An 11,510-nucleotide genomic window follows, 5' to 3' on the forward strand; every position below is an offset into this window, starting at 1 on the left:
CAAGTTATCAAATAATTCCCTTGTGTCCCGATTAATTCCCCAAATTAGGGTTTCATTACATTAGGGTTTTCCAAACCCTAATTAGGGTTTCCAACACAAATACTAGCCCATTTACCAATTTATTGGGCTTTTAGGTCAATTAGGGCTTTATTGGGCCTATTAGGCCCACTAGAATATCATTAAGCCCATTAGGGTTTCCTAAGGTCAATTAGGGTCCATTAGACTCATTAGACACATGTTTGGGCTTTAATGTCAATTAGGGCTTCATTAGGCCCAATAGGGTTTCACTAATCCCATTAGGGTTTCAAGCACCCCAAACGAATCGATCACAACAAGGCAAAACACACCGCCACCCGACACGGCGGCCGGTGGCGGCAGCTACCACCCTAAGGTGGTGGTTTTGAGTTCCATTTCATTATTCTAGCAACTATTACAATTTTACAATGCTTATCTCAAAATAACATATCAAAATAAAATGCACAAACAGCCACCTTGCGGTGGCCGGCGGTGGCGAGTGGCGGCGGCCACCATGGCGGCCATGGCGGTTTCTCCTTTAGCTTTTCCGATCAGCAACCAAACACACACGCTCTAGGAACACAACACCAAACACATAATCCTACACGGTTCTGACTTGCACATATGATCCAACCATCGATCAAGCGGCGTCCGGTGGCGGTAGCATACTCACGAGTCGCGGCAGTAGCCACCATGGCCGGCTGCCATGGTGGTTCTTCACAGTTACACTCGACCAAAAACCACACCAGCACCATAGGGCCTTTAACAGCAGCTCCCGAAAACCAACGCACGTAGAATCCCGGAGACGAGGAAGGCGCGCAACCTCCGACAGGAAACCCCCAGCAGCGACGTCGTGGCGTCAATGGCGAAGGAGCGGCGGCAGTAGGCTCGTCCACACAACGACGGTTGGGTTTGGCGGTTTACATCGGTACTTCCGACTGCCCTGCCCCCTTCCAACGTAGAACGAATTACTATGGTGGTCTCCGACCTCAATCGCGACTGCACGGTGACGGAGAAAGGTTGGTGGCGTCCGGTAGTTGAAGACCTCAACAGAGGTGGTGCGACGCTGCAAGTCGAAGAAGGGTGAGAGCGGCGGCTCGAGAACCCGGCGATGGCGGCTGCAACATAAGGGGCTTAGGGTTAGGGCTTGACGGGTAATGAAGCTATATACCCCGTCCCCCATCAAATCTTTTCCATAATGACCATTTCGGCCCCTCCTCCATGAAATCCCTTCAAAAGAAGTCTATAAGTTACCATTTAAACCCTGCCCTTTCAATTCCTTTACAAATTAAGTCCAAATTTTACTAAAACAACCCTCCCCCTTGAGAATCTTTGCAAACTAATCCAGGGTTTACCTTTTTAACCCCAAACTCCATAATTCTTTACAATATAAATCCAGAATTTACATTTTATCCCTTGGTTCCATAATTCCTTTCATATTGAGTCCTAATTGTTACCAGGCAGCCCCTGTCTTCAATATCACTTACCAATTAAGTCTGGATTTTACACTTTAACCCTCAACTTCTAAATTATGCCAATTAACTCCTCGAAACCAACACCCTGCATATATAATTGTTTATTTTAGGGCTACCATTCGTTCATTAATTAATTTATTTATCTAATAAATAAACATGGTGTTACATTAAATCAAGATTTTGAGTGTTCTTGAAGTATCAAGTCTAGTAATCAAGGTATGAACTCTTAATTTTTGGATTAACCCTTGTAGTTAGTGAGTTATTAAGAGATTAGGGTTTGATCAAAGTGGGTTTACCACTGATTTAATGAAATTAGGCATGATTTATGTTATTAACCTAGAATCTTAAATGGAAATCAAGTGACTACATGTAAACTTGAAAATTAATCATACGGTTTAAGAGTAATTAGTGAAAATTAGTAATGAAACCCATGGTTTATACTTGAATTAGAATGGATTACTAAAATATTCAGTGTTATCATTGAAAATAAGAACTTGGTGATATTGATCATGAGGTTTGATCATGTAAAGGGTAAAATGAAATCATAAAGGGTATAATTGTCCTGTTTTTGTAAAAACCACCAAAAATTATAGAAAAATCGTATGGAGATGTGCTATATATCCATGGAAAGCTGAGAATGTCTACTTTGATTTTTATTTTAAAACCAAAATCTAATTCCGGATTTAAGATGGGTGAAAACAGCTATACGTTCAGTGTAGTAAGGCTGAATTTTGACAGCTTTGGGACATTTTGACAACTTTGGGATGCTGTTTTGTAAAATACATAGTAAATTATAGAAAAATCATAAAAATGTGAGGTCAGTGGCATTAGAAAGATATAAGAGTCTATTTGTTAATATTTTGAATTTATTATTTATTTTGATATTTAAGAAGGGTCAAACAGATCTGCAAGTGACAGCTATACAAAGAACAAAAACTAAAATTTCTAAATTGAAAACAACATAACTTGAGATTAGTTGAGTAATTGCTTATGAAATTTGAAATATGAACTACAAGGGTATAATTGAAGGTTTTAGAGGCCTGAGGATGGTGTAATTTCATCAGAATTCAAAATTCTATCGCAACATTCGGTTACAACACAGTGAGTTCAATATAGGGACAATTGTATGTTATGTGTTATATGTGCAATGTGCTTTTTTGTGTTATTGATCTAAGTGGTTATTACTTGATATTGATTTTGATGCCTTTGGCCATGTAGAGCTTGACTCGTATCACTTTGGTATTGGCTTTGTGCCTTTGGCCATGTAGAGCATGACTCGTATCACTTTGGTATTAGCTTCGGGCTAGGTAGGGCTGAAAGCCTGTATATTCTAGCAACATGATAAAAAGGGATTGTGTTATATGTGCCTCTTGGGCTGGAATTTATGATGTTTATGATCCTAAATTTATGTGTCTCATTGATTGTAATCCCTTGAATCTAACCGTTTATTGATTTGGAAAGCCCTTCATTTGATACACATATAAGCCTTTGTTGTCCTTCGTTTCTTTTTGTTCCTGTCATATTTTTATGTATATGACATAACGTTATATTGTAACTATTTTTGAACTCACTAAGCGACGCCCGCTTATCCCTTTCAGTGTTTAACTATTTCAGGTGATAAACATCCAGAGTAGAGAGGCTTTGTTGGAGGACTTAGAGTAGTTGACACTACTACGTTTGTACTTGGTATACATATATGTATATGGATTATAAATTCCTAGGTAGTTATGTATTTATACAACTAGTTATGAAACTTTGTAAAAACCCTTTTAGCTGGTTTGTATCCATGCTTTTGTATTTAGACCACCAATATGAATTATAATTATGAATATGCATGTAGCATGTTTGACTTTATGGTAATTTTAGTAGTGGGTTCTTACAAAAATCCACATAGGTTGCAATTTGCTACAAGTTATCATAATAGTAGTTTTTGAACAAAATTCAAAAACTCACAAATAAATAATGTACAAAAAATAACTAAATATAAACAAATATGTTAATTGGTTATCGTTATGATTCATTCTTTTCATTTATTTTAGTCTTTGATATTGATATTGATAGAAGACTATCCTATTTGTTTAGTAAATAAGCATCATCATAACGACCATTAAATTAACATATCCTTGGATATATACGTGTACATCATGCTTTGATGATAGTACATAACTATTTCGCATTTTGTACCAGCCATTAACACTTCCTATAAACAAGGTCTCTAATTGCCATTTTTGATACACTCCAAATCAGAAGAAAAAAGAGAAAGAAAGAAGGAAATATTTACAATTACAGGTGCATTTTCTTAAAGATGATCAAAATTCAATGATATGCTTTTAACCTCTGCAACACCTTATTTCTTCACTATCGCCACCATCAAGGCCACCCTCCGCCACCACGAACCACACCGCTTCTTTGTAAAAAAAACTTGTTTTTTGATCCCATGATATTCTCAGTTTTCTGCTTTGGTGGAGAAGCAACACCAAATTTAGAACACCCATTTCTCTTTCTAGAATTTAACGAACGCGCGCGGCGGAGGTGGTCCGCTGTTGGCGATGGCGGACATCGTCAAACAGATCCTTGCACGACCAATCCAATTGGCTGACCAACTCATAACATCAACGGATTACGTTTGCTCATTCAAACAGGATTGTGCCGACATTAAAGGCAAAACGGAGAAGCTCGCCGGTCTCCTCCGGCAGGCGGCTCGAGCCAGCAATGATCTCTACGAGCGCCCAACCCGTCGGATCATGGATGATATCGAACAGAACCTTGACAAGACTCTACAACTCGTAACCAAATGCAGAGCTAGCGGATTACAGAGATTGTTCACCATCATCCCTGCCGCGGCCATACGGAAATCCTCTGTGCAACTCGAAAATTCAATCGGAGATGTATCATGGCTCCTCCGTGTCTCCTCCCCTAATGAGGATCGTGATGATGTATTCAACGGATTACCACCCATCGCCGCCAACGAGCCGCATCTCTGCCTAATTTGGGAGTATATCGCAATCCTCTGCAACATCTCCCTCGCCGATGACTGGGCCGACGCAGCCGGATCTTTAGTGTCAATGGCACGCGACAACGAAAAATACGGGAAATTAATCATCGAAGAAGGTGGAATACCCCCGCTTTTGAAACTCGCCAAAGAAGGAAGAATGGAAGGGCAGGAGAACGCCGCCAGAGCGGTGGGTCTACTCGGCCGTGATCCGGAGAGCGTCGAGCACTTCGTAAACGCCGGCGTATGCTCCGTTTTCGCCAAAATCTTAAAAGAAGGCCACATGAGAGTTCAATTGGTGGTCGCATGGGCGGTGTCGGAGTTGGCCGCAAACCACCCAAAATGTCAAGACCATTTCTCACAGAACAACGCCATCCGGTTGCTCGTTAGCCATTTAGCGTTTGAAACGATTCAAGAACATCGGAAATACACCATCGTCAGCTGCCATTCACATCCGCCAGGGCTTCCTCCGGGTCCAAAAATGCACGACGTATCAGCCATTCACAACGTGGTGGCGGACACCATGGCCATGAAATCCGTTAAGGATGATTATAGCAAAAAGGTTCACATCCAATCTACGAACAGCAAAACGAACCAGCAACACCATCACCACATCGGATTTCTGGGTGCGAGTATTAAAGGAAGAGAATTCGAAGATCCAAGCACGAAGAAGGAGATGAAAGCGATGTCTGCAAGAGCGCTTTGGTTCCTTTGTTCCGGAAATCTATCAATCTGTCGAGACATAACCGAATCACGAGCTCTTCTTTGCTTCTCGGTGTTAGTCGAGAAAGGTGAAGGCGAAGTACAGTACAATTCGTTAATGGCGTTGGTGGAAATAACAGCGGTGGCGGAACAACATCCCGAACTGAGACGATCGGCTTTCAAACCCACATCCCCGGCGGCTCGAGCGGTTGTCGACCAGTTGCTTAAGATAATCGAGAAAGGAGACTCGGACCTTCTGATTCCGGGCATCCAAGCGATCGGGAGTTTGGCAAGAACGTTTCGGGCGACGGAAACGAGAATAATAGCGCCGTTGGTGAGGTTGTTGGATGAAAACGAGACGGAGGTGTCGGCGGAAGCAGCGGTGGCGCTTGTGAAATTTGCATGCACTGATAATTTCCTGCATGTGAATCATTGTAAGGCGATAGTGGAGGCGGGTGGGCCTAAACACTTGATCCAGTTGACTTATTTTGGTGAACAAATGGTTCAATTTCCGGCATTGATACTCCTTTGCTACATAGCCATGCACGTACCAGATAATGAGACATTGGGTCAAGACGAAGTGCTTATAGTGTTGGAATGGGCATTGAAGCAGGGACATTTCATGCAAGATAGGTCGCTAGAAACACTAATTCAAGAAGCAAAGCAGAGATTAGAGATTTATCAAACCTAGTAGTCATTTTGATCAATTTGATTCTTTTTTTTTTCTCAAAGTTACTTTGTTGTTGTATAGATAGATAGATAGATATATGTATGTATAGATGGAACCCGGATATTTAATTTAGCAACATTTTTGTATTTTCATTTCAGAGCCCTTGCCAAGACAACTCATCTAGCATCGTGAATTTACTTGTGATTCTCCAATTCTTGTCAAAATCTTTTCTGTACATAGAACTAAATTGCTACATTGATTCTAAACAAAAACAAATTGCACAGGTAGCTTCATCATGAAAGCCTTAGTAATAATAATGTAGTATGATTCCATTTCCACACCAGCAATTCTTCAGAATATCATTGTCTTAGGTTAAAGGGTGTCATTCCTTTTTTACCGATGGCCTTGTAGAGCAATGTGACATCTTTATAATTTTTGCTATTTTTGAAAAAGACTAGGGGGTGGTGTTATGTCTTCACAACTGGCAAAAGAAGAAAGAGCGTAGAGAGAGAAAGACCCATCCATCTTTTGCCTCTCACTTTACCATCGGTGGGAAGTCACCAGCGGTAAGCTACCGCCGATAAAAAGGAAGAAGAGGTGTAGTGTTCACCGCCGGTAAGGGGTGCCTCGTTTGATTACCACCGGTAAGGGTGTTAGGACATCCCATAGCCTAAGCGGATTTGGACATTTGGTTTATGATAATGTTGTTGGGACTTCCGGCGATCAATGTGGATTTCATCATTTGGATGTGTAAAGGTAAGCAAAATTGTTTAAATTGCAATCGCCACATGCTTAACAAACCATTCATTTTTTTTTTAAGAAAAATCACTCATATTTCTTAAATTTTTTAAAAACCACTTATATCAAAGAAAAATTAAAAAAAAAACGATCATTTTTCAGAATACAAACGTAAGTGCTAAACATTAAACAAATTTTGTTAGCAACTATGGGTAAGAAGTATTTCCGGGCTTGACTAAAACAGAAACCGAAACGAAAATTTTGGTTTTTTCACTTGAAATTTTTAGCTTCAAAATACAATCTAGTTTATTTTTGTTCATTTCGTTTTTTTTCCAGTTGTATATGTATAAAAGCAAAGTAAAACGAAACTATTGTTTTTTCTTGGGTTTATATATGATTTTTTTTTCCAGAATACGACATAATTTTTTACCATAAACAAAATTTATTAACACCTAGATTGAGAATAGTTCTACTTTTACTAAAATTAAAATGAAACCAAAAATTTTGGTTTCTGAATTTGAGTGTACAAAATTATCAGTTTTTCGGTTTCAAATTATTGTTTTTCTATAAAGATTTAAAATTGTAGTGTTCTTGTAGTCATATATATCGTTAATAAACTCACATCATAGTGCTTAAATTTCAATATACGTCATGAATATTTTTGCAAAAGTATTATATGATATACTTCCGTATAAAACTTAATGATAAATAATAAGGTTTGCAAGAAAACCGAAACCATACCAAAAACAAATATGAACAAACATAAACCATACCAAAACAAAATTTTGAAAAACCAATTACATTCGGTTTTGTTTCCTTTCACTTATATATAAAAATCGCGAAAAAACAAACTAAAACATTTATTTGAAAAGTCAATTATTTCGGTTTGGTTTCCCTTCTTATATATAAAAACCGAGAACAAAACGAACCAAAATACCAAACTAAAAATTTCAAGTAAAATAACCAAAATTTCAAAAGTCATAAACCAAAATTTTATGTTCAGTTTCCGTTTAGTGATGCCCGAATTAAATCTCATCAATAGTTGTTAACAAACTTTGTTTAATGGTTATAAATTTGGTTGTATTTTGAAGAAAAAAAAATCTTAACAACAAATAATGTTTTTTGATTTTTTTTTATGATATAAGTGGTTCTTCTGAAAAATTCAAGAAATATGAGTGGTTTTTCTAGAAAAAAATAAAGCATTAGTTTTCAGATAAAAATTTGAAAATTTAGTGGTTTTGTGATATTTTCTCATTTTAATACCATTAAGATAATACACTAGCTAAAATTACCAAGCCCTATATATCTAAATTAAACTAAGTGAATAGCCCAACAATCTAAGAGCATCTATAATACATTGAACTCTTTATTGTTTAATGAAGTGTTTGATACCAGGGAAAAACAAATTAAACTGGTTTATTGTTTAATAACAGCTAAAGGCCTCACCATAATTCTATTTTTCTTTTAAAAAACGACAATTATAACTTACTTCTAATTTCATCTTATGTCTCTGACGAGACATGAACCTCAACCTCAAAAGGGAAGATAACACCTGATATCGTTGGACTAGAGCCATTTGGTTACCATAATTCTACTTACTCCAACGGTCACCATAATTGTACTAACTCCCCTTAATGAGTTGATGTAACACCCCAATGTTTTTAAACTTTAAAATGCTATGATTTTAAAAACATTCGGGTGTTAACCCACATTTAACAAAAACCGGCCCCACAAAAACAATTACAATTAAAACTTTGGGTGTTACCATTAAGCATCATACAACCATATCAAGCAAATATGAATTACATCAACAACATTACATAAGAAATTTAACAAGTTCCACTTCATTCTCTATCTCTTAATCTTCTAACTTCCATCTATCAATTTTCTCCTTAATTTCAACGTGGAATACATGACAGTAAAAAGAGATATGTAAGACAAAAATATCTCATGAGTTACGTGGGTTTGTGACCCAAAAACATTTCAAATATTTATATGAAAAATCATTTTATTCATAACATAACATAGTTTCAACCATAAAATATTTTCAAGCATTTTCAAGGTAAACTCTTTTCATACACATGAAAACTATCATTTCATATCTTACCATTTCATATCTTATCATATCATTTCATTTAATCCTTTTCCATTTTCATTTGCATTTCCATTTCCATTTTTCATTTCCAATACCAATGTGGAAAGAACAAATCAATCCACCAAGGCATCATGCTTTCAAAGGCCAAGGAGAAAAGAACAAAATCAATTCATGTATCATTCCCTTGGATTTCTACCCAAGTCCGGTGCCGAAGTGAAAATAACAAATCAGTCCACCAAGGTATCATTCCCTTGGATTTCTATCCAAGTCCAGTGTCGAGGTGAAAAGAAAAAATCCATCCACCAATGTATCATGCTGATCAGGTCATCAACTTCGCGAAGGGAAGGTACCACCCCAATAGATTCTTCTAGTGCCTCTTATGAGGTATCATATGGCTCATGCAGTTTTCATTATTTCTTTACTTTCGTTCCTTTTTATTACTTTCCATTATATTTTCATTACATTCCATTTCTTGTCATTACTTTCCATGCTTTACACATTTCATACGTTAATATTAGAATACTCATTTCCAAAATTAAAGCATCTACATTTCAAAACCTTTCAAATACGTTATCAAAACATTCGTTCTTCCAAAACGTTCTTTTCTTTCAAAAACATTATTGACTTCAAATAATTCTTTCAAAACACTCTTTCCAAAAACATTTAACACTTTCTTTTCAAAACATTTCATATATCAAAGCATTTTCATTATAATAAAAATAATTTTGCCATGTACCCCAAAGTGGGAAAATGCGAACACGTATTCACCTTAATCACACGAAAGCTAGCTAGTCCTCTTCTAGTTCATTTCCTTTGAGCAACACTCTCAAACACCACCTATATAACAAGTAAGTAAATGTCAATTAAAATGACCAAAATACCCCTCAAAGATTCCATTACTAAATTTTATTGCTTTAACTCATTCCTTATCAAAAACTATGAATGTAGGCGAAAACCGCGTGTAAATCCGAGTCCGTTTGCAAAAGCTCTGAGGAAAATACTAAAGTTTAGATTTTTCGTCTAGCTGGGCACTCTATTGTGTGTGCATGGGCCGCGTGCCTGACCACGCGGGTCGTATCCAGTATGTCACACCCCTGAACCAGACGGTGGAAACGTCCGAGGGCTCGTGTGACTTAAATTGAAATATCATCACAATGAATATACATGAAACATAACATAAACATCACCATGCATTAATACATTACAACCGTCATTGTTCACATCCAGTACATTGTTTACATTACATAATCCCAAAAATAAATTGTTTATCAAATGACATCACACAAAAGACATTCAGACACACGCTTGATAATTCTTCATTCTAACGGTTACCTGAGAACACAAGTTATTTTGAAAACGGTCAACATATATAATGTTGGTGAGTTCATAAGCAGGTTTGATATGAAAATGTTTTGTATTGTTTGTAAAACCCAGAAAATTCGATATTTTCTGAAACAGAAATTGTTTACGAAAAAGATGTGATGATCCATAAGTATACATGTAAATGATTTCAAAACATGCAAAAGTGAAATGTTTTTCATAATAGTTTCTTGTATTATAGTTGTTGTAAGTAAAAGTGAATAAGGTTGTTCCCCCGGAAAACCCGATGTTTCCCGATATAAATAGCATGATAGTTTTGTATTATTGTATCGTCACAGCATATGAACATGATTTCACAATGATTACTTAGATGGTAATGGATCTCTATGTGAGTCGTTATAACCATGCATAATAATGACTAATTCGCCTGTCTTGGCATTCTAGTGAATGCCAGTATTGAATTAAGATTTTGTCACCCTAGACTGACCGAGTCTAACTGTAGCGAACAGCTTAGGTGTGGGGGAGTCACCCCCGTATAGATCTATACACAAACTCTCGCTCTCCCTCCAGGAGACTTTGATTATAACTACAGACTACGACCGACACTTATTGGTGTCTCCCGTTATTTCTCACTAATCCAAAATAAATTGTATAACATTGTTTCACAACCCGATTTATGTTTACTTGAATAAAGGTAAGCCTAACAGACGAAGAGAAGAGGACTACGGAGCCCCACTAACTTTGTATGTTATTACAGGCTGTCGAGTATGTTACGGACACGTTATAGCCCATTAAGCATATTATAAAGGTTTAAGGTCTTATTAGCAATACAAGTGGACCATTAAGGTCCAATAGTATGTTAAAGCTAATAAAGGCCCACTGGGTATGTAATTGGGTCACCGGAAGCCCAATAAACATGTGTGATTATATTGGGCCCAATAATCATGATATTGGGTCATAAAGGCCCAATAGCACGAATAGAAGATATTTGAGCACAACCATTGAATCATTTATAATTTATTGATCTTAAGTTCGTAATGTAGCTATTTGTTGTAAGTGAGATGTTTATTCGAAGTGTTAAACTGTTTTGACGTTTGATTTATAACGAAGCTTGTATATATATATATATATATATATATATATATATATATATATATATATATATATATATATATATATATATATATATATATATATATATATATATTTAAAACCACGTGTTATAAACTTAATTTTTTTTAACCCAATAATTTAATATTTGTCCATTTGGCCCAAAAACATTTAATTTGACCATTTCATCCCCTTTATCTATAAAAATGGCACTTTTAGTCCCCTTTTATGAAAATTGACATTTTTGGTCCTTAAACCGTTTTTCTTGACGTTTTAGATCCAAACTTTATTTGAAATAATAAATTCAGCCCAAAACTATTGTATCTGCCATTTCCAGCCCTTAGTTGAAAAAAAAGTTTACATTTTTGGCTCAATTTCCGTAAGTTTTACAAT

The 11,510-nt window shown here is 36.6% G+C and overlaps 1 protein-coding gene across 1 annotated transcript; it reads left to right on the forward strand.

Annotated features, from left to right (window-relative positions):
* The first annotated feature begins 3,772 nt into the window (after positions 1 to 3,772).
* Positions 3,773 to 5,875, forward strand: LOC145168562 (uncharacterized). Its single transcript, XM_079087345.1, has one exon. The coding sequence runs from the start codon at positions 4,040 to 4,042 to the stop codon at positions 5,873 to 5,875; it is 1,836 nt and encodes a 611-aa protein (XP_078943471.1). The 5' UTR covers positions 3,773 to 4,039.
* The last annotated feature ends 5,635 nt before the right edge of the window (positions 5,876 to 11,510 follow it).

This window comes from Lactuca virosa, chromosome 4 (genome assembly GCF_052849685.1).
Source record: "Lactuca virosa cultivar CGN04683 chromosome 4, Lactuca_virosa_CGN04683_v6, whole genome shotgun sequence".
Classification (NCBI taxonomy): domain Eukaryota; kingdom Viridiplantae; phylum Streptophyta; class Magnoliopsida; order Asterales; family Asteraceae; genus Lactuca; species Lactuca virosa.

Coding starts and splice junctions, on each gene's coding strand:
- LOC145168562 (XM_079087345.1), top strand. CDS start 4,040: ATGGCGGACATCGTCAAACAGATCCTTGCACGACCAATCCAATTGGCT.